This window comes from Onychostoma macrolepis, chromosome 18 (genome assembly GCF_012432095.1).
Source record: "Onychostoma macrolepis isolate SWU-2019 chromosome 18, ASM1243209v1, whole genome shotgun sequence".
Lineage (NCBI taxonomy): Eukaryota > Metazoa > Chordata > Actinopteri > Cypriniformes > Cyprinidae > Onychostoma > Onychostoma macrolepis.
Genome location: NC_081172.1, coordinates 18,203,659 through 18,229,010, shown reverse-complemented (window position 1 = coordinate 18,229,010; position 25,352 = coordinate 18,203,659). Strand labels below are relative to the sequence as shown.

General features: G+C 36.6%; 1 protein-coding gene across 6 annotated transcripts in view; it reads left to right on the top strand.

Moving 5' to 3' along the window:
- kcnab1a (potassium voltage-gated channel subfamily A regulatory beta subunit 1a) overlaps nt 1-25,352 on the top strand; it is a 137,835-nt gene that overhangs the window by 92,032 nt on the left and 20,451 nt on the right. For all 6 annotated transcript variants that reach the window (XM_058752197.1, XM_058752195.1, XM_058752194.1 and 3 more), the window contains 5 exons: nt 5,427-5,464; nt 14,259-14,338; nt 14,421-14,465; nt 23,140-23,184; nt 23,685-23,728. In XM_058752197.1, the coding sequence (XP_058608180.1) occupies nt 5,427-5,464; nt 14,259-14,338; nt 14,421-14,465; nt 23,140-23,184; nt 23,685-23,728 (252 nt within the window). The remainder of the gene's footprint in view (nt 1-5,426; nt 5,465-14,258; nt 14,339-14,420; nt 14,466-23,139; nt 23,185-23,684; nt 23,729-25,352) is intronic.

Here is a 25,352-nt window from a genome sequence, read left to right as displayed (position 1 = left end):
GTTCATTTAAACATATTATACCATATAAACATATTATAAGCTTTTCTTAGCTTTACACTCTCTATCTATGCAGCTTAGTAAATTGAGGCCCCCCAGGAGACAGGACCTAATAGGCTGACCGCCGCTGTTCCGAGGGTTCTAGAATGGAGTATAAATTAGTAATCCATATATAGTCCACATTAGCTGCGTATGGATCTGCCTAACAGCAGGGGATTTGAATGTGATGTAGTATTCAGGAGCTCAGTCATGCCCAAGACTGATTCACTGCAGGATAAGGATCGATGTGTTTGGCGTCAGACTGAGATCCAGATTTGATTCAGATTGATTCAGATACCAATCTACAGTATATAATGTAAGACTATATATTTAGTCAGAAATGTAATGCATGTTTGTTAGCATTCACTAAAACAGTACCAAAAACAATGTTGTACCATGTTTTTAAACATTTACTGTACCATAACATGGTGTGCTTACCTTGGTGTAAAATGTAAATACCATAGTACCTGAATATGTTAAGTGTGACACTGAAAATATATTGATCTTTCATGTGAGCTCTGAGTTTAAAGATGCCGTCATTGCATTGTACATTTTTGTGGGTGAAATCCAATAATTTCAACAGGAATCCATGCGATTGGGAGTTTCATGTGAAGACAAAAATATTCTCCACTCAGATTTTGTTTGAGTTCAAGTTGCTCATAGTAAGGAAGAGGTAGGCCTAGTGGATTCCATATGCAGGTCTTTATTCAATGATCTGTGCATTAAGTTCAAACAATAATCACAGCTCCTAGTCAGGTCACAGGCTTGAGTCAAAACATTCAGAAAACAATCCAGTGGCAGACAAATCCAAAACAGTAATCCAGAAACGGGAGTCAGGAGAACAAAAGCAATGGTCATAACAATGAACATCAGAAATGGCATGGAAGAACACTTAGTAAGGCAGTGGAACTGGCAATACTTCGCAAAAGGGTAGTGGGAACGCATGGCTTAAATACATGTTAACAGGAAATGACAAGACAGGAACTGATGTGGCAGGAACAGGAAGTGGACAGAGTTCAATATTCAGATGTTACACTCACTCAAATTCACCGTGTTGACCAACAGAAAGCTTCTGTGTTTGAAAGTGACTTTCTTGTGAGCTTCACACATCTGTACACTGACAATTGACATTTTTGATTGCAATATTATACCAAAATTGGCAACACCTTCAGTGAATATGAGTAAAGTTAAAACTCAGTATTTAACTCTGGACTGTTTTCACTTTAGTTCATTCTCACCTCACTTTTCAAGGGTCATTTTGAAGGAACTCTCAAGAAAGTCTTTATCTGAAAACCCATCAAAATTATTCAGTCTGCACAAAGAAAAAAAAATTGGACAGAGAAGGTTAACACCAGACTATTAACATTTTAAAGCTGAGACATCCAGAGTGCTGGAACAAAATACTAATGTACCTTGAGAGGAAGAGTGAGATAGAGGAAGATGACGCTTAGCATTAACAATGAGTTTCTGCACAGTCATACTGACCTTATACATGCTGCTCAAAGCTGTGGTGTCAATCAGATGGATGATCTACTCAACTAGTCTGTTCAATTATAAATGCTGTGAGTATCAAGGTCAAGGATATGAAATCGAACTGGTCAGGTAGTTAATTTAGGATCTATTTGGTTAAAATGAGGTATTTTATTCAAATGCTTCTGCACTCTGAAAAGCAAGTGCAAAATATGTTCATATGTGTCCTCCTGTCAGCTTCAGCTTGTGAAATGTTGAGTTTGTTAGTGTGTGAAAGACTCTTATTGCTCAAAGCGCTGTCAGTCGTACCCGTAAGTGACATGTTTGCTTTGCCCATCATATATCTGGCTTCTAGTGTGAGTTAATTTGCTCTCTTGTTTTCACAATTTCACTCTTGCCATCAGCACAGTCCCTGCATGTCACTGACCTGCTGGCCTTCTCCCCCTCTTCTTGTCCTCTTAAAAATGACCTTGCCTCTTATCTGTATATTGTGCATAAAGTATCAGAAATGTGATTAATATGTCCAAGTCATTCAGTAGTTTTGTGCAAAGAACAGATGCAAATTGGCAGATATGCAAAAATAAATAAATAAATAAATTAGTTTGTCCATTCATGAAAGATTCATTATTCTTCTTTTCAGTGAATCAGTTGATACAAAGTTGGTCTGAAAGATTCGTTCATGAATCAGACTAATCAGGTTCTCAAGTTCAACTCAATGATCAAGTCATATTGGTAAACAGCTCATTGGAGGAGAATATTGAATATTATCAGTAAATAACAATGAAAACATCACCCAAAGCTATTGTACATCACCAGAATATAGCACATAAGTCCTTTGGATTGCTATTATGATAGTTGAAAGATTGTTTTATGGTGCTTCTGCATCCTTTTTGTAACTGCGTTAAAAAGAGTAACAGTTTTTCAAGGTATTTCCTTTTGTGTTCAACAGAAGAAAGTAAATCACATTGGTTTGAATAGAAATGCCACCCACAGTGGAGTACTGGAGTACAAATGCCATACATAACTGCTTTGCTTTCCTGAAACCACCTATTGGGACATCTAGAAATAAGAAGATTGTTGTTGATGTCAGCAGCATTTTTTAGAAGAGTGTGAATAAATATAGGGCAGCTTTACTTGACCCCACTGCAGCAGAGAGTGAGTGGGCAGGAATAAAGTTATGATAATTCCCTATGCTAAAATAGATCTCTATCCCTCATTAAAACTCATAGCGCAACAGCCTCAGAGGCGCAGAACATTTCCCAATATCCTGGTGCTTCACAAGCAATGTGCAGTAAATTCGGGGTCTTCTCCACTGTCAAACCACAGCAGCATTACATCTCTGAGTCAGACAGCAGCTGCTATTTATAAGCTCTGTTGGCTGAGCTTGTAACTTCTGTTCTGCTGGCCTGGATTTACAGCTCTTTGGAGTATTTTCTCTGAATCTGCAGCTGTTAGAAATAGGTAAAGCTTCTCCGCTGTAGGTTCCCACTTCTGGAGTGTGTAACTGGCTAAAAACAGCTGATCCATAATTCAGCTGGAGTGGCAACGTAATTAGCCTGATCGCACTTTAGGAGAGATTGTGCCGTTGTCAAATGTCAGGCTTTTTAATACGTTTGGGGTTGAGTAAATATTTTGAAGGTTTTGAGTATAAATCTTAGGTCACACTTTATATTAGGTGGCCTTAACTACTATGCACTTGCATCAAAAAATAAGTACAATGTACTTACTGTGGTCATATTGTATTGCAAAACATTTTTTGGTGCTATTGAGGTGGCATACGGGTAAGGTTAGGGACATGTTTGGTGGTGTGGGTAGGTTTAAGGGTGGGTTAAGGTGTGAGGGATGGGTCAACAGTGTAATTATAAATGTAATTACAGAAATTGATTACAGATGTAATTACATATAGGTATTTTTTTAAATATAAGTACAATGTAAAAACATGTATGTACACAATAAGTACACAGTAGTTAAGGCCACCTAATATAAAGTGGGACCAAATCTTAAATATAAATGTACCAATCTAATGAAATGTAAATGTTAAGGGTAAAAGTTGATACAGTTTAGCAGATGGCAGGTTTTGCATTAAATGAACTGAGACGGTTATTATGCATGTGACCTTTACCACTTGGGAAACAGAGTAGCAGAATCTTGGTATATACAGTAAGAGCAAACTCACACACTGTAAAAAAAAAATGATTGTGATTTTAATAGTAAAAACTGTCAAAATGATATGTTAAAAACCTATTAATTGGTTAACAATAATGCTGGGTACACACTAAAAGATTTTTAAAATCTTATAAGATCTTCAAAATGTGAGAGACCTCAAACATGAGGGAAAAAAATCCTAGATTTAACTGTTTTGCTCCTATAGTGTGTGGTGTCCTTGGGGTTCCTCCCCACACATCGGGATTTTTGATCGTAAATATTTACGATTCGCGACCGGGGCTCCTCAGACATTCTTCCGAGCAGATTCAGTCACTCTTAACACACCTCACACCACAGTAAAATCTGATAAGATAATTTTTAGAACCAGCAAGATAATCGGGACATTACCTAGGATTGTTGGAAGGGGAGAAATCGGCCCAAAATCAGCCCGATTATCTTGTGGTGTATACCCAGCATACGTTTCCGTACTATATACGGTGAATAACTGTAATTACATTTTCTGTAACTGTACAGTAAAATATGTTAAAATTACGGTTTTTGAAAGTGAAAAAGAAAACGAGTCATAGTATAATTTACAGTAAAAAAAAAAAAAAATTGCCATTCCCAGAATTCTCTGCTTGACATTTCAGATATGATGTTTTTTCGTTCTTTGATGTTTTTTCTTAATTTTTTGTAATTTATTTTTTTCATCAGTTGTGTACATTAGGGTTTTATCTTACATCTAATGTTGTTAAATGAACATTTATTGCATTATTACAGTATCATGTGTGTTACCATGATGGTGTTTAGTGTTTGTGTGGATGAAAAATACAATGTTATTTGAATTTAATTAAAAAGGATATTGTTGTAATGGCATCTTTTTAGCTTAAAGGGATAGTTCACCCAAAAATGAAAATTCTGTCATTAATTACTCACGCTCATGTCATTCCAAACCTGTAATACCTTCGGTCATCTTTGGAACACAAATTAAGATATTTTTGATACTTTCCGAGAGCTCTCTGATCCTAACACGATCAAGGCTCAGAAACTTTGCAAGGAGATCATTAAAATAATCCATATGACATCAGGGGTTTAAGCGTAATTTTTACGAAGCAACGAGAATACTTTTTGTGTGCAAAGAAAACAAAAATAATGACTTCATTCAACAATTCGTCTCCTCCGCGTCACCCTATAGCGCCATTTTGGAGAGTATCAAATACTTAAACAACGTATGCAACATATGTACGTGGATACGCTATTTACATTGTTTACACTTTGATCTGAACGTAAATAACATATCCGCATACATACATTTCATACATTGTAAACATTTTTGGGTGAACTATCCCTTTAAAGTTTGAGATTGTTACTATATATAAGCTGTGGAATTGCCATAGTGTTATGTGGCAAGCCATAATTTATATTAACGTCATTGGAAAATTACGTTTTTAAAGCGTCTTTGAGTTAAATACGGCACAACAGGTTATTATTTGCAGCATTATTATTTCACATTTGTCAACCCGTAATTTGTACATGTTCAGCCGCACCATACATGAAAATCTTAAAGGTCGAAAAAGAATTGGCTGCTTAATTGCATAGTTAGTAGAGCCTTGTGGAGAATTATTCTGACAATGAAAACACAAATGAGCAGGTTTTCTCTGGTCCCCTGCTTTTTGCTCTCTAAGTAATAATCAAACAGTCATTAAATGAGACCGAAGTGCTTTTGCAAGAAATATCACAATTCAACGCTTAATTTTCTTTTTTTTCATTTACAGGCACATGGGTGACATTTGGAGGACAAATTTCAGATGAAGTAAGTAAGAGTTGTTCTGCTTTCTTCACTGCACTTACCTGAAACACTGAAAGCATGAAACTGTTCAAATCAGAGCATAGTGAAAATAACAGCAAGAGTGACAAGAAAAGCCTGCAGATGGCAAATGTATGTGTGTGGGCACGCATGATGCAAGAGACCCTGACATTTTGTTCTAGAAGTTGTGTAAAGCGCACAAGTGCACAGATGCAGATGTTGTGGAAGGGACAGTCGCGTCAAACTAGAGGACAAACGAGGATGATAATTTGCTTCTGAGGGCATGCAAGTTTATATAAAACAGCCTGCTGTCCTTCTGCCTCGATGGAAGAGTTAAAATGCCCTCAGTCTCTGCGGTCAAACGGCCCCTTCCTTTCTGTGCTGGTTGTCGAGAGATAGTGCATGAAATCGTCATCCCGTCCTAAACATGCGCACACACACAGTTTTCACCTCCCCTTGGCAGCGGAATGACTCAGCATCCTGCCATCTGAGTCAATCTGACTGGACTCCTAGCGTAGAGTGACAGGGCAGTTTGTTTCTCTGCCGTCGTAAGGGATTTGCTTTCTCTGAGGCATTAAAGTGTCAGAGGGCAACGTCTGAATCAGGACTTTATGTTAGCACTTTGTGTGAGTAACACTCTTGGAGTGTAAGTGTGTGTGTGGAAGTAGTAGGAAGAGGATTAAAGGAAGTGTTAAAAGGCTCCTGTTAAATGAAGCAGAGTTGACGTTTGTATTAAATACGAGGCTACAGACTGTGAAAACTGCTCTTCTCTCAGTTCCTCTTGTACAGATGATCACACAGGGCTGTGAATTGAACACCAGCCCTTATATTTGAGCTTTATTGGATTACCTCTCTGAAAAGAGGAATGCCACAGATAATCCAAAACATTATATTTTTGTGGCATGTAAAATATGGCTTGCAGAATATAGAAACCGTTCACAAAAATATTCTTTGCATTTAGGTGGTACGTCAATTTAGTTTAATCAAGTACTAATCAAGTTATTTAGTACAGGATGGGGTGGGGGAGGGGTGATTTTTATTTTATTTTTTGCATGTATTGTTATTTTTAATGGTTTTCCTATGTAAAAAATGTTTTTTTTTTTTTTTTAATATTTTTTATGATGTAATGATTAATAAAATAAAATAATTGGTTTCACTTCATTTTGATAGTCCCTTTAACACATTCTGTTGACTATAAGTAATTTTGCACCTACATTTCTACTAACTCTCATTAGAGTGTTAGTAGTGTATTAGTAGACTGGTAGGGTTAGGGTTAGAATAAGTTGACATTCGTTTACAGTCAGTAGAGTGTATGTTGGGAGACCATCACAATAAAGAGTTAGCAGCTATGAAGCAGACAGTCTACTAATACTCTTATGAGAGGTTGTTGACATGTAGTTGCAACATTACTTAGTGTCAACAGAATGTTCACCAAAATAAAGTGTTATCAAATAATTTATTATATTGCAGATGCATTTACTTTTTTAATATTAATTTTTTTAATACATTTTTTAATCATACCAAATGAATGCAGTGATTTGACAAGACTAGTTCATTCACATAGTTTGATTATAAAGTCATAAGTGTAACAAAAAATGTAAAAAATAATAATAATCAGAGAGCGATATGTACTTTGTGAATTGAATGGCAATCGTAAACTGTTGGTCTTTTGTGACACAGACATTGGTTTTCAGAAAAAAGCAATGTATTATGGACAAAAGTTCTGTTAAGAGGAGAACATTTTTATTTCTGTCAGGACAACTCTCGGTGGGATTGGTATAATAATGTGCATGACAATGTTAATGTATGTGGTCTTGGCGGAATAAATCTGCTACATTGCTGCAGCAGAGCAAGTACCGAGACTTGCTACTGCCAATACATCCACAACATGCTGCTGTGAGCATGTAAGAAATACTGCTGCTGCACATATAACATATATGAATAACCCCCATAGCACAACATAAATGATAACCCCGTAGCAGATCTATACAGGAGGTTCTGAGGAAGGTGGAGGGTTTCTGAAGCGTACTTCTATTGCTACTGCAAACACTAGCCAAGTATTGGAATGTTGAGCAGCGAGCTCATTGGCTACCGATATAGAGGAGAACCAATCAGCTGTGACATGATAATGATGTCATTATGTCACATTGAGATAGATCTATCGGACGGTACCATCTAGAGTTTCATGCCAGAACTTTGTATTTATTTATTAAAAATGCAATACAAAGTATACTACAATATTTGATACACTGCTTTTGGACAATTTGATCATTTGAGAGTCACACCTGTTACTTATGGTTCTCAATGCCAAACATGGACTGTGTAAATGTAACCTTTGACCTGTTGCCTCCTATATTAGAAACATCATCACAGTATGTTCTTGATCATTAAACTTTCCTCATCTTTAATCTTCCATGAAAGTATTTGGCATTTTTCCATTGCTCATCCTCTCTTTCTTCTCTTACTTTCTGCTGAGGGTCACCTTCTTGCTGAGCATCTCTTTGTTGATGAGCTGGGAGATTTGTTGAACTTGACAGAAAAAAAAAAAAAAAGAAGTTTAATTACAGTGAGTTTGAAGCTCCTTTAATGGCGTTCCATAAGAAAACTTTAGGAGGAACTTAATTTAATCACAAAGCTAAGAATATCACAAGCGGACATAAAGTCAAAATCATTTACATTACCATTCTTAAATATTATATTAACATACAATGACAATTAAGGTGAATATCTGCTATCTGCTATCTGTTGTGCTTACTTAAAAAAAAAATTAAAAAAAATTAAACAATTTATTCCTTCACTGTTAGACATTTCAAAGGGTTTTTAGAGTACACTGTTGTGCTGTTGCCAGTAAGTTACTGCAATTAAGATTTACAGTAGCAAACTGTATGTGATTTACAGTTGCAAACTGTACTGTTTTACAGTAAATTACTGTAAATTCAATTCATCAGTATACTACTGTAATTCATTCATTTTAATATAGATATAAATTAATTTTATAATTTTTATATAGAATTCATTTTATTTTTACTCTACCTAGGTACTACAGGCATTCAATTAAAACAGACACAATAATTACAAAATATCAAATTCTTTATTTAAAACATTGCATGTATAACACTTAAAAATCAGTCTTTCAATGCTGGAACAGTGCATCTTCACCATTTCTCCTGCCTTAGGATGTTTGTCAGTGCATTATGTTGTATCCTTTGGATTAATCCTCACAAAGAATATTTAGGCAACAGAAACATAATGGGGAACAAAGACAAGCAGCCAAAGAATAGCCATCTGCAAAACCCAGGTGTTGCTTCAAAACGTGGCCACTTTGTTAGTGACAGAAATGTCTTCTCTGAAAAACAAAAAGTAGAAATGTCACACTTTTAAAAAGCAAACACCATATAGAATACACAAACCTCTCAAAACCATAGTTGTTCTCTTACCATGAATTATTAGTCTCAGGGTGGCTGGCATGCTCTTTCTTGATGTTTAACTGTAGTTGCCTTTAAAATACGGTAACACTTTACAATAAGGTGTCATTTGTTAACATTAGTTAATGTATTAACTAACATGAACAAACAATGAACAATGCATTTATTACACTATTTATTAATCTTTGTTAGTTTTAGTTAATGAAAATACAGTTGTTCATTGCTTATCCATGTTCGTTCACAGTGCATTAACTAATGTTAACAAACACAACTTGTGGTTTTAATAATGCATTAGTAAATGCTGAAATTAACATTAACTAAGATTAATAAATGCTGTAGAAGTATTGTTCATTCTTAGTTCATGTTTACTAATGTTGTTAACTAATGTTAACTAAGGAACCTTATTGTAAAGTGTTACCTAAAATACAAATACAAAAAAATGCAGTAAATCTTAAATTCATTTAAAAACTATAACAAACTAATTCAAAAACTAGAAAGGCAGCTAGCCATAAAACTTGTTTAACCTAGCTAACATACAATTTTATTTTCTCAATAGGCTACTGGCCAACATACTAACACCTGAACTAAATTTCACATTAGTTAACCTAATGTTAATATAAGATAAGCGTTGCTCTTTAAAAATAATTTTAATTCGGGAACTTAATTCAATAAGCTGACAAAAGTCATTTGAAATGACAGCGCAGTTTACCATAGTAAAGTTTGTAACCACCATGTTGACGGGTAAATACTAAGGTTAAACTGGTGTGCACAAATCTGACACAAACACACAGACAAACACATATTTTACCTTGCTTGCTTGGTCTTATTCTCTCATAAGGTGCATCGACACACAGCGTAGATGTTCTCCAGAACCCATGGCGCTGCCCCGCTGGATCCGTGTCTTCCTTGGACGCGGAGCAACAAAAGACAATATAGAACCCATTATATATAACATTACTATCTACAGTGGATGCAGACAGTAAAGTTATGCCCCGGTATATTTCTGACGTACAGATGTACTCCATGCGCTCGCGCTGTTTCTGACACAAAGGACAACTGGATTTTCCAATCATTACAAGCGATGTAACATGTCCAGTGTAGTCAGTCCCAAGCAGTTGCGGCATTGTAGACACTGTGTAAGGACAATCGTGTCAATCCAAATGTAAGAAATGAGGAAATACAGTAGTATACAGCAATTTAAAAAAAAAAAAAGTAAGTCTCTGTATATGGGGTCTGACATCACAGAAAATTCCCATGATGCAAAGGGTATCAGTTATTTACTGTAAAGGGAATTGTCAGTGTTATACTGGGTGATATACAGTAAATAACTGTAGAAATTACAATTATTAATTAAGTTAAAAGTGTTTTGCTTTTGTCCCCCTTTAAGACTTGATGCCCCTAAATCACTTGATGCTGATTCATCAAGTGATTTAGGCCTGAGGGAAAGCATGAGAGACTCAGAAGGCAGGAGAACAATCAAATAAGCCCCCGCATACACCCATACTTATGCAAATATGCACACATACTCATGCAAACATATTCACCCACAAACCCACTCTCACCCTGCAGATTTAGCTGCAAATTCACGTGTAGCCTACTGAACAACAAAATACACACCAAGGGCCAGATTTACTAAACAGGGCAAATTAGTGTTAGAGCGCAATTCCATAAAAGCACCAATGGGAGGGGAAAATTCTGCGGGTGATTTGCTGACCTAGCACTCATTAAAGAACACAGACAGATGATTTCCATAATGACCGGTGCAAATTACTGCCTGCTTTAAGACATGCTTTTTTTGGGGCGTTATATGATAGCCCAAATACCAGTAATTTGACGAATGCAAATAGTAAGTTAGTGAATCGTGTTGCGTGATTCAATTTAATACTCTCCTCCCATAAATTTTCTGTCTGAAAGGGAAACTCCTGCAAATGCATATTCAGTTAGGTCAGGTGCAAAAATAACTGTCCATGGGACCATGTACAAGGATAGTGTCATATGTGACCCTGGACCACAAAACCAGTCTTAAGTCGCTGGGGTATATTTGTAGCAATAGCCAAAGATACATTGTATGGGTCAAAATTGTTGATTTTTGTAAAGATCATGTTCCACAAAGATATTTTGTAAATTTCTTACCGTAAATGTATCAAAACTTATTTTTTGATTAGTAATATGCATTGCTCCATTTGCTAAAACGACATACTACCACAACAAAATCAACAACTGTTCAGACTCTCGCACACTTTTCAAAACTTTCTCTTCTCTTCTCTGTCCTCCTCCCCCTCCTCCTTCATCAACTCTTACAGCTGATGACTTTGCAATTTTCTTTACAAATAAAACAAGAACCATCAGTGACTAATTCCTCCCACCACAAACTGATAACTTCTTACCGCCAAATACACACTCTCTCACCTCCTTCTCTCCTCTCTCGGAGGCGGAGGTCTCCAAACTCATCCTTTCCAATCATCCCACTACCTGTCCGCTAGATCCTATCCCCACTCACCTCCTTCAGGCCATTTCTTCTTCAGTCATACCTGCGCTTACTCACATTATCAACACCTCTCTTCACTCTGGTACATTTCCCACAGCATTTAAGCAGGCTCAGGTAACCCCACTGCTTAAAAACCCCTCTCTAAATCCAGCACTTTTAGAACACTACAGACCGGTATCCCTTCTTCCATTCATTGCAAAGACACTTGAGCGAGTTGTGTTCAACCAACTCTCTTTGTTTCTTGCACAGAACAATCTTCTGGACGACAACCAATCTGGCTTCAGAAGCGGCCACTCTACTGAGACTACCCTACTCTCGGTTACAGAAGCCCTGAGACTGGCAAGAGCGGCTTCCAAATCCTCTGTACTCATCTTACTGGACCTGTCTGCTGCTTTTGACACAGTTAACCATCAGATCCTCCTGTCCACTCTCAGAAAGATGGGCATCTCAGGAACCGCGCTCCTGTGGTTCGAGTCTTACCTCTCAGATAGGTCCTTCAGGGTGTCTTGGAGGGGTGAGGTTTCAAAGTCACAACTTCTGGCTACTGGGGTTCCTCAAAGCTCAGTGCTTGGACCACTTCTTTTCTCCATCTACATGTCGTCATTAGCATCGGTCATTCAGAAGCATGGCTTTTCTTATCACTGCTATGCTGATGACACTCAACTCTACCTCTCATTCCTACCAGATGATCCGACGGTAGCTGCTCGCATTGCAGCTTGTCTGAGTGACATCTCTAGCTGGATGAAAGACCATCACCTTCAGCTCAACCTTGCCAAGACAGAACTGCTCGTGGTTTCAGCCAACCCATCACTCCACCACAACTTCTCTATACAGCTGGGTTCGTCAACCATAACTCCTTCAAGGACAGCCAGGAACCTTGGAGTTGTGATAGATGATCAGTTAAGCTTCACAGACCATATTGCTACAACGGCCCGGTACTGCAGATTTGCCTTATACAACATTAGGAAGATTAGACCCTTCCTGTCTGAGCAAGCTGCACAACTCAACTGCAGATTTGCCTTATACAAAATTAGGAAGATTAGACCCTTCCTGTCTGAGCAAGCTGCACAACTCCTTGTCCAAGCTCTTGTTCTGTCCAGACTGGACTATTGTAACGCGCTCTTGGCAGGCCTTCCCGCAAATATGATCAAGCCTCTACAACTGATCCAGAATGCAGCAGCCAGAGTGGTCTTTAATGAACCGAGGAAGGCTAACGTTACCCCTCTCTTCATCAGGTTGCACTGGCTACCAATAGCCGCTCGCATCAAATTCAAGGTACTGATGTTTGCCTACAAGATGACAACTAGCACTGCACCAATATATCTAAACTCACTAGATCAAACTTATGCACCCACCAGAAGCTTGCGTTCTGCAAATGAACGACGCCTTGTGGTGCCATCACAAAGAGGTACCAAATCTCTCTCACGGACCTTTTCCTGGACTGTGCCCATCTGGTGGAATGACCTCCCGATCTCAATTGGTAAAGCTGAGTCTTTAGCCATTTTCAAAAATCATCTAAAGACACATCTTTTTCGCCAGCACCTGACCAACTAATACTAACACTAACACTTACCTATTATGTCTGTCTGTCTGTCTTAAAAATAAATAAAAAATAGCTACGTCTACTGTGCTGGACTAACTGAGACTTGTCATGGCACTTGTATACTGCTGCACTCTCGATGGTCTGATTGCTTCTATTGTTCTCATTTGTACGTCGCTTTGGATAAAAGCGTCTGCTAAATGATTAAATGTAAATGTAAATGTAAATTGCTAAGAACTTCATTTGGACAACTTTGAAGGCGATTTTCTCAATATTTAGATTTTTTTGCACCCTCAGATTCCAGATTTTCAAATAGTTGTATCTCGGCCAAATATTGTCCGATCCTAACAAACCATACATCAATGGAAAGCTTATTTATTCAACTTTCAGGTTATGTACAGACCATCTTCCTCTTCATCACATTACAGAGGTTTTCAAAGAGGTTCAGGTCTGGAGATTGGGCTGGCCATGATGGTCCTCCATCCTCACCTTGATTGACCTGTGTGGCATGGAGCATTGTCCTGCTGGAAGAACCAATCCTCAGAGTTGGGGAACATTGTCAGAGAAATAGGAAGCAAGTTTTCTTTCAGGACGACCTTGTACATTGCTTGATTCATGCACCCTTCACAAAACCAAATGTGCCTGACTCCAGCCTTGGTGATGCACCCCCAGATCCTCTCCAGGTCTTCATCTAACCATTAGACGACCAGATGTGGGGCAAAGCTGAAAATTGTACTCATCAGGGAAGATGACCTTATTCCAATCCTCTACGGTCCAATCCTTATGGTCTTTTGCAAACCTCAGCCTGACTCTTTTTTTGCTTCTTATTGATGAAGGACTTTTTTTCTAACTTTTCCCTGCATCTAGGAGCCTGTCGATAGTTATTATATGATTCCAATTACTTTTGAGGAACTTCTAGCACAGATTTTGCGAACTAGCTCGTCCTATTGCATATAGCTTGTCCTAGTGATGACTACATCAGTGGTTTAATACATTTCCTTATAAATAAAATTTGGTTGAGGTGATCACCTAATCAGTAATTCATTAAGTAGAACGAGGTGTGCCTGTGTTGGAATTCAACAGACACTGGAATAGAATGGCTGCCATACATGTAGAGATGCTGATTTAAGAAAAAAAGGTGTGGTCTCTTAATTTTTTCCAGAGCTGTACACACAAACACACACACATTGTATTGCATCACGCTTGCCTCCCTGATTATAAAATCTGAGAAATTTGGAGTGAAAATAAATGGCAGTAAAATCACTATACATTTACTGTGATGGCTCATATATATATAGGTTGACCCTTCTATCTCTATTTTTATATGTGTGTTTGTGTGTCTTCCAGGTGGCGGAGCAGCTGATGACTATAGCGTATGAGAGTGGGGTAAACCTTTTTGACACCGCAGAGGTGTATGCTGCTGGAAAGTGAGTATGACTCAGCATCAGCAAGATTACCCATAATTCACTTTACTCCATGAGTCATTATTAACATCTCTGTCTGTTATAGAGCTGAAGTCATACTAGGAAACATCATCAAAAAGAAGGGCTGGAGGTATGTTTGAGTTGTATGTGTGTCAAGCACACCTGTGCAACTGTAATACAAGATAAAGGAGGTACAAACAAAAAAAATGAGTGAAACTGGAGCTTTTATTCCCTTTGTAGTTGTCGTGTACCTGCTGGCTTTGGCATGGGTTACGTGTCATTACTCACACACACTTTTGATGAGGACTTTGATCACTAGGATCCTGCTCAGTTTGTATCACTTAATCAATGCCACCAGACGAGTGCATCCTGGTGAGGGCTGTTGCCATAGCAACAGATGATGACCCACTGTGATCACCATGACTTCTCGAATGACAGTGCTTTTGCTGACTATGAAGACTATGAAAAATTATTCAGCTGATTTGTCGCTTGAAGTGAGATTTATTATTCACTGCGAGATTCACAGCAGTTTCCACATTAGCTATGTAGTGAGGGAAAGAGTTAGAAATGACAAGTTGAAAACAGAGTACTTGTTAACCTGCTATTTTTATTTTTTTTGTACTGGAAACTATATGCAATTTGTTTCCAGTCGTAACTATGATTTGAGGGGGCATGAATGTACTACATGCAACTTATGTTGAAAATAATTCCAAGTACATGAAGGCAGCAATAAATGATCATCTGGGAAATAAAAAGTTTCTTAACTCTTGGAAATTCTATCAAGTAGTTAGTTAAGAAAAAGAAAATAAGTATTATAAAATATATACTAATTATATTATTTCCAGTTACTTCACCTCCTCTGCAAGTACACTGAATAATGGGAAACACACTTTAAATTTGTTAACACTTAAAATAAATCTAGGAAACTTATTGCCTCAGAAAAATCTAGTTAAGGTTACTTAGTATATTCAAGTTTTCATAAATTGGCTTTTGAGTAAGCTTGAATATATAGAGCAACATTAACTAGATTTTTCTGCAATAAGATTTTTTAAGTAACGGTAACATACTGAAATTCAGGGTTAGTATACACTGTGGTTCAAAAGTTTTGGGTCAGTTTAAGATTGAATACTTTTATTCAGCAAGGATGCATTGAATTAGTTAAATGTTAAAGTAAAACAGTTACAATGTTATTTAAAGGGGTCAGCGGATGCAAAATTCACTTTACAAGTTGTTTGAACATAAATGTATTGAAAGTGTGTGTACACATCCATCCTATAATGATAAAAATCCACCCAGTGTTTTTTTTTTTGTTTTGTTTTGTTTTTTTAAATCCCTATTTTAAAATTCCCTTTCTCAAATCAGGCTGTTCTGAGATTCCTGTCAGAATGACGTAGTTCTGCACAGGCCGCTCCCTCGGAAGTTGATTGACATGGCCGTCTTACCTTAGACCCGCCCTAAGAGAGCTGTCATCAGTTTTCCATTGTGTCAACTTCGGTGCAGGGGAAGACAAGAATGTCTCCGATTAGGCGATTGAGGTGTTTTGTTGTTCGATGTAATAATTAATATAGCAGTCGTCATTTACTCCCGACATCTGAGCCGCTGAAGACGCGAAGGATTAATGTTACTTTCGTTTTTGAAGGGAATGTGCCGATCCCGATCTGCCTAAATGTGTCTATGTTCGCGCGAATCATTCGTGATCCAGCTTCATCTACAAAATAAGTGAGTATAAGGGTTTTTTTTCTGAATCTTTGCAAATTGCCTTTCCTAATAATGTGTTAGTTAGCCAGTTTCGCGGCTGAAGTTTACAGACTGCTCGTCACCCCACAGAAGAGAGGGGCGGAGTCATCAGAGCTCATTAGCATTTAAAGCGACATGGACTGAAAAACAGCTTGCTGAAAACAAAGCTGATTTAGACAGGGGAAAAAGGTGTTTTTTACACTACCATTGAGAAATTTTAACCAAAGTATGTTATAGACTTTTCATTAAGACCCTAAAGAATCATATCAACTTGTGGAAATTGGGCATCCGATGACCCCTTTAAAAAAATCCTTCAAATAAATGCTGTTCTTTTGAACTAGCTATTGTTCAAAGAAAACTGAATAAAATATATAATTTATTAATGTATCAAATATTAAGCAGCATGACTGTTTTCAGTGAGATTGATAAGAAAATCAACATTGATAAATAATAGGAAATGCAGTATTTCTTGAGCACACAAATTTTAGCATGAATTTGAAAGACCACACGAAAATTCAGCTTGGCCATCACAGGAATGAATTTAAATATAATAAATATGAAATTCAATTTTAATGAAATATGGCAACACTTTTTAAGGTGTCCTTGTTACACAAGTTACACGTACTTAATATATAATAAGAATTAATTGTGCATAATTACATGCAAGTAACCCTAATCAAAACCCTGTAACCATATAGTAAGTACATGTAATTAATCAATATTACTCTGTACTTAAATGTATAATTACACGGTAACAATGACACCTTAAAATAAAGTGTAACATAAAATATATTAAAATAGAAAACAATTATGTTAAATTGCAGTGATTTCACATTATTACTGTTTTATTGTTTTTGATGCAGCCTTGGTGAGCATAAGAAACTTCTTTCAAAAACATTTGAAACATTTAACCGACCCTAAACTTTTCAGTGATAGTGTGCAATTAGCAGGTATCTTTTATCTGAATAGAGATGTACTGTTACTATGTATAAAAATTGCACAAGAATTATGATAGAATACTATTCCAAAGATCGCCATGGACTCTTTCTCTCTCTTTTTCTCTCCCTCTCTCTTTGTCTTTTGACATTTCATCAGACTGAATTGTAGGGTTCAGATCCACTCTGTCCCCAAACTAATTTAATCTGGCCACCTTTATAAGCTTTACAATCTTCTCAGATCCTAGATCTGTGTATTACAGATCATGCTGTTATGCTGACAGATTGGCTCATCCCACTGCAGAGAACATACATGAATATCCCATGACCCCCAATCAAAATTCAAGAGCTCATCTATATGGATCTCTTCTGTAAATGTTTGATGGATATACATTAAAGGTGAAGTGACCCCTTAGAGCCTCAGTTTTAATGAACAGAGCAGAGACGGTACGCTGAGGGACTATTTTGCCCTCTGTTCTTCTTTCATCAGTTTATTTTCCTACTCAGTCTTTTATATCTTCCCAGTTCATTCTTTCTATCTCTCTCTCCAATATTCTAATTCCTGTCCCATTCCCCATTTCCCCCATAACCCAGTTTCTCCCCGCCAGCTTTTTTTTCTTTCTTTTTTTCATTCTCTTTCCTTTCATCATCTTTTTCACCAACTCATTCCCTCTATGGAGATGATGGTGAGAAGTTCATGTGCTTTTACACCAGCTGCTCATTTGCTACACAGTGACAAATGGGTGTGAAACACAAAGCCATTGAATTCACTTATAAAATGACATCTGGCCTAATATATCTGTTGAGTTTCACAGCCCAAGCTTTCTTGTTTAAAATCATAATTACTTTGTAAGGCCAAAATTTAGAGGGCAGCTCAGTTTTTGTGAATCGAGAATGTAGGACACAGTAAGAGTTCACACCAGTGAAAGCTCATTTACACCCATTTACAATGCAGATGAGAGCGACTCTGAGAGACCTCCAGATTACTGCCAAAACAGCTACGGGCGAAGGTTACACATGTATCATCACTGAGCAACAGCATCACTATCTCTGCAGTTCTGCCTCAACAGTCTGCTTCCTGTTTGATGAAGTCTTGAAACCAATAAACATGCAACTAAATGGCCAACATAGATAGAATCTATTCGATATCTGTCTGAGTTTTCTTTTTATAATTTGATCTTTCCAATATTTGCATAAAAATGTCATGTTCACTGCCGTTTGGGGTTGGTCATATTTTTTTGTCTGTTACATTTAGACAGTTACAATCAAACTACAATGGACACAACCCCTCATAGACATTTTTTGGCATAAAAACATAAAGTAATTAAAAAAACATGTAGTAATAAAAAATGCAAACTGATTTGTTTTAAAATTGTATGATGAACTGAAAAAAATTACATTAATAAAATTATTATCACTAATTTTAATGTCAGTGGTGCTACTGTTTCCAGTTAGATTGAATTAGGGGTAACACCAAAACTGCATTAATACATTAGTACCAGGGCTTGACATTAACTTTTTTGCTCACCGGCCACTGTGGCTAGTGGTTTTCCAAATTTAGTAACCATTCAGCATTTTCACTGGCCACAGTTTTGTTGTTGGGAAATTATGTATTATATGACTTAATACTGCATACAAAAATGTATTTAAATTGATTTCCAGGTAATCTTTGACCTATTTAAAGGGCATTTTTCCCTAAATGTATTAAATGCATGCATCATCTTTCATCTCAAATTCTTACATTTTATTAATAATTTCACTTAATATAATAAGATAATATAGGGCTGTTAATCATGAAATCAGTATCTACAAAACCGATCTTTCAACTGCATAAGAAACAGAAGTGACTGGAGCGGCATTCAGATGCATTTACACAGACAGTTCAATGTAGCTGAAATATAGCACGAATGCATTTACACTGCATGCAAAATTATAACAGCATAAATATATATTTTTTTAATATACAAAAATGAAATGATAGGCTACTATGAAAGTAAACCGCCAGTAGGTGGCAGCAAGTGATTATCTTAACGAGTCATTGAAGCACGCCTTCAAACGATTCGTTCAGACAGCTGATTCATTCAAGAATGAAGCAAGTGCCTGTCTTTATGAATGGACCACTGAATCATTGACTCAGGTGATTCAAAATTCAAAAGCGTGAATCATTTATTAACAAAACATCGCTGTGTGTTGGTCAGACATGCGCGACTGTTCCAATGTGATCTTTGTTTGGAACTATTTTCATTAACCAAATGGAGCAAAAACAGCCAACGTTGACAATATATCCTTTCAATGAATTCAAATTCAAATATTGGACAAAAATGTAGCTATATTAACTACTCGTTTAAATGTCAAATTTGCAATCGTGGTTTTCAGGGAACTTCCCTCTCTTGGTCGTGTCATGTTGCTTAACTAGGCTGTATGTTATGAATATAAAAACTAAGTTACATTTTTATGTTTCTTCTGTGCGCAGTTGCGTTCATTTGTTTTGATTTTCCCCCAAGATTCTCTCATGCAGGCTGCGTGAGCTTCAACTGGCGCGACCTTGTTGTTACTGATTATCCATTATCAATCGCCGTTTACACCGAATGTAATAAAATCAGAACCATTCTCGACGAAATTTCGGTGCAAATAGATGTTTTAATCAGATTAGTTGTCTGGTCGGGCAAGTAAAATTCTCTTCTTTCACTTGCCCCTTCAAAAAATCTGCTTGTGTTCTGTCGATTTGTGCTACCCTGTCAGATTACCTCCTATTAAAACAGTAGGTAGTACATTTTGACAACGAAAAATGCTACCTGTTAAATTATGATTTATTAATGTGTACACCTACCACAACCCTAAACCCACCCTTACAGTAATGCAAATACAGTAATTATGTGTTATGTTCGCGGTTGTGGCTAGAAGGGATACAGCTACCGGAAACCAACAATAAATAATTTTTTCTACTTATTAGATTGTGTTTTATGAACGTCTACACCTACCCCAACCTGGATAAAATGTCAGTACACCGGACAAGCATTAATGTCGAGCTCTGTCAGCCTATAAAATTCAACCCGCCAGAGTGGCTAGTGGGAGTGACCGTGTTACCTGCCACAGCTCAAATCCATCCACATTTGGCGGGTTGGCGGGTGTTAATGTCAAGCCCTGATTAGTACTGTTTTTATTCTACAGACAAATGAAATTAATATAGCATGGATTTAATGTAGGATTCTTGTTTAGTTCATATATATATATATATATTATTATTATTATTTTTTTTAATCAGAAACAGCAATATTGCGAAAATATTGTTAGAACTCTTTTCTATTTCAATATATGTTAAAATGCAATTTATTCTTATACAGGTAATTGCAAAGCTGAATTTTCAGCAGTAATTGCTCCAGTCCTCATTGTCCTGATCCTTCAAAAAACATTATAATATGCTGATTTTGGTGATCAAGAAACATTTCTCATTATGATCAATGTTGAAAACAGTTGTGCTACCTAATATTTTTGGGAAAACCTTTGGTAACAAATCACAATAACATTCAGTTGTAAGTAATTTATAAGTGATTAGTTAATGATGAACTATTCGTTTATAAAACATGATGATGCGTTCATAAATGATTAATAAGTGATATGCTAACAATTTTTGTGAGTTTTAATTCATTTACAAGTAATTTACAAGTAATTAGTTAATAATGACCAGTGGCGGTTTTAGGCATGGGCGAACCGGGCAGCCGCCCGGGGCGGCATTTTTTCATGACACGTGGGGGGCAGCACAAGCACTTGGTAAAAAATAAAATAAAATCATCTGCGCCGCTAAGCGGTTTTCTATTATCTATCATATTATCTATCATATAACTGTGTGGAGAATTGGCAAACTGGCGCCCCTGCTTGTTGAGAAGGTACCGTGCACAGAAGCTGTGTGAGAAGTGGAAAGGGGAGGGGAGCGCGGCCGCGGGGGACAGTTCACCTCTCCCAAATGGAGCGGACAAGGAGGGCTAAAGTCAGTCACACCCAGGGGCGCGGGAAGTGGGGGTGCAGCACCCCCTGTTTTTTTCTGTGGGCAACTGTTTAATTGTTGGGAATATAAAAAAAAAAAAAAAAAATCGGAGTGTCTATTTAAGTGCAAATAGCTATTTTGCTGGCAGAGGCTATTTACACTAACTCCACCCACAAACGTATGATTGGGATAGTCAAATTTGCAAAAGACGGTTACTAGTTGTCAGATTCAGTGGCGCAGATGGTAAAGTTTGCGTTACACTTCTTTTGACACGATCGACCGGGATTTGAATCATTTGAAACTTTTTTTTTCTCCCTTTTTAAATTTCAAATCACATCACATCAGAAAAGCATTTATTTTTTAATAAAAATGAAGGAAATAATCAAAAAGTTGAACATAGAGTATCGGTTAGGGTAGGTGTAGAGAGGGCTTTTGTCCCAATAAGGTGGCATCCATTTAATAATTAGACATAAAATTAAAAAATTACACTCAATAAGTTATTGCATACTATTTTATAATGTATTACAATGCAGAAGTGCAGATAATTACCACTATTTTTGCAATAAGTAATGTTTTTCTCTAACAATGTTTAGAGGGGGTCTCGCCCGGAGAGTAATTCAATGTAGAACCGCCACTGATAATGACCTAATCATTTACAAAACATAACTATGCATTCATAAATGATTAATAAGTGATATGTTAATATTTTTATCTATGTTTTGTAGATTAAGTTATAAATCATTTCCAAGTGATTAGATGATGATGAACTAATCATTTACAAAACATGACTATACATTCACAAATGATTAAGTAATATTCTAACGATTTACAAATCTGTCGTAAATTATCTTAAAAAAATAGCATCATGAAATAATCAAACAGATCCTTAGTAAATGGTTAATAACTTACTAGTTAATATATTATTAATCACTTATAAATCATTGAAATGTCAATATTGTACTGTTATCGCAATAAACATTATATAAATATTTTACAAAGCTTTCTGCATCCCCTAATCTAAAGTGTAAACTACTCATCAGTTGTAAATGTTTTATAAACTTTTCTATTTTACTTTAGATTAGGGGATGCAGAAATCTTTGTAAATGATTTATTCATGCGTTTACACAACAGGTTTTGAATACTTTGTAGTGTGTACTGCAATGTAAGGGCTGACTGGTGAGGGTATAGACAGATGTCTTCTCTGACACATATTTTAACGCTGTGCATCTCCAGTGGCGGGTAAAACCGGTTTACATTATCACTAGATCCCACACACTCCACACAGAAACCCTTTATCTGCTGATGAGAGAAAGGGTTTAACACAACCCACTGGAATCCCCTGACTGCAAGTCATTTACATGTTTATTCACTTGACAGCAAATCATTTAGTTTTAGCATAACTGCATTTTTGTGCAGACCAGCTTACAACTTTGAAACATACATAAATTATATACCGATCATTTACTAATGGTTTGATAATCATTTGTTCATGATTAACTAATGTTTATTGAGAAAATAGTACAATGTTGACATTTCAATGATTTATATGTGGTTAATAATATATTAACTAGTAATTTATTAACCATTTACTAAGGATGTGTTTGATTATTTCACAATATGCTATTTTTTAAAGATAACTTACAACAGATTTGTAAATCTTTAGCATATTACTTAATAACCATTTGTGAACATAGTCATGTTTTGTAAATAATTAGTTCATCATTTAATCACTTGCAAATGATTTATAACTTAATCTACAAAACATAGATAAAAATATTAACTAATCACGTATAAATGACGTACAATTGAACGTTATTATAAAGTGTTACCAAACCTTTTTTTTTTTCAGAATTCCAAAAACATTTTTTTTCATAATTCTGAAAAGTAAGTAGACATAAGTCTGTCTTTGCTGAATAAAAGTATTAATTTCTTTTAAAAAAAATTAAAAAAATCTAACTGACCCCAAAAACTGACGAAAACTGTAGCTTGACTATACACACACACACACACACACACCCACACACACAAACTGCAGTTTGATTATAACTGCACGTTAATCAACTTTTTCCTTGATTTAATGTTAATATGGAATATGTATGTGCAAATTCTAATGCACTTTTCCCTCTCTCCTCCTATCTTTTTTCAAGGCGATCCAGTCTGGTTATTACCACAAAGCTCTACTGGGGTGGAAAGTGAGTAAACTGTCATTTTGCTCATTGTGGATGTCACATCATGTCATGGCAACTTTTAATTTCATAACTCTCACACTGTTACACACTCTAAAGGGCAGCACATTTAATGCAGACATCCGTGGATTCACACATTTCATAAATGCAATTACAAACCTCCGTTTAGGTCAAGCGCTGAACCAGCGTTTTCTGTATGAGTAAGTATTCTGGAAGCAAGTGAGCAAAAGTGCAGCTGCGAAGCTTGATAAGACTAAAGAAAAGTCTTGTCCCATTTCCCCACAAATCCTCTCTCATGAATACTAATCAGAATTTAAATATGCCAGGGTTTTATTTGAAGTTAAAAAATGAACATGCAAAAAGGCCAGTTTGAAAAAGAAAAGAGATGAGCAAGAAACTCTGGCAGAAGGAGGACATGTCTCATATGCTAGACTGAACTTAGCTCTGTCTGAAATTTTGCTTTCTGACGTACATCTGTCTCTTTGTGTGTCTCTTTTTCGCCACAGAGCCGAGACAGAACGAGGCCTTTCTAGGAAACACATTATTGAAGGTGAAGTGCACACATTTGCTTTTTAAATACTCTCACTCTGTGATCACAGCTTGTGTGTGTGTGTGTAAACTGGTATATATGGTTTATGAGGACACAAATCTGTATAATAAAATGGGTACTACAACGTGAAGGTGGTTTATGAGGACACTGTAAACCAAAAGGCTTTAAAAACATACTAAATGGTGTTTTTTTGAAAATCTAAAAATGCATAAAGTTTCCTGTAAGGGGTAGGTTTAGGTGTAGGGTGTACGGCAATAGCACATACCGTAAACCACATATACCAGACTGTGTGTGTGTTTGTATGTGTGTGACATCTTCGGCTCCTCGCTGGGCATTGATTGGGTGGATTTAGTGTTAGTGTTGCTCTCGCAGGCAGAACTAACAGTTAGAGGGACTAAAAACAATGTAGATGGAAATGCCTTGCTTAATGGCATCAGTAACTGAACACACAATGCACAGAATCAAGCCAAAAATGAACATCATGTGCATAATATTCCACTGACTGAATTTTATCTGACTCCAACAGGCACCTTGAATTGTAATATTACATTTCAGCATGCCATGCCTACATCAAAGCAATGGTTCAACCTATAAGATGTAGGAAGAAACTTTAAAAGCATAATGAAAATTAAAGGGATAGTTCACCCAAAAATTAAACTTCTCATTAATTAGTCACCCTCATGTCGTTACAAACCTGTAAAACCTTTGTTCATCTTCGGAAAACACAAATTAAGATATTTGTGATGAATTCCGAGAGTTCTCTGACCCTCCCATAGACAGCAAGGATCCTAACACGATCAAGGCACAGAAACGTAGAACAAAAATTACTTTATTCAACAATTCGTCTCCTCCGCGTCACCCTGGCACTATTTTGGAGAGTATCACATACGTAAACAATGTATGCAACATATGTACAATATACATTGTTTACATTCAGATCAAGGCATAAACAACGTATACGCGTACATAGAGTATTTAGAGTACATAGAGTACCAAAATGGCGCCAGGGTGACGCGGAGGAGAAAAATAGTTGAATAAGTCGTTATTTTTGTTTTCTTTGCGCACAAAAAAAGTATTCTCGTAGCTTCGTAAAATTACAGTTGAACCACTGGTGTCACATGGATTATTTTAACGATATCCTTACTATGTTTCTTGACCTTGATCATGTTAGTCACCTTTATTTATTTATTTATATAGCGCTTTTACAATACAGATAGTGTCAAAGCACTTAACAGTATCAAATTGGAGGATAGAGTGTCAGTAATGTATAATGATAAGATTAAACACTCAATTTTCAGTTAAAGGCATTTCATTATTGAATTCAGAGATGTCATTGTCTAGCTCAGTTTAGTTTAAATAGTATCTGTGCAATCAAATCGGCGATAATCGCTAGAAATTAAGTGTCCCCAGGATTAGGATCCTTTCTGTCTATGGGAGGGTCCGAGAGCTCTCAGAATTCATCATAAATATCTTAATTTGTGTTCTGAAGATGAACGAAGGTCTTACAGGTTTGTAACGACATGAGGGTGAGTAATTAATGACCAGAGATGGAAACTTGAGTCTGCAACTTGGACTCGAGTCGCACTTAAGTCGTATAAATAAAGACTTGGGACTTGACTTGGAC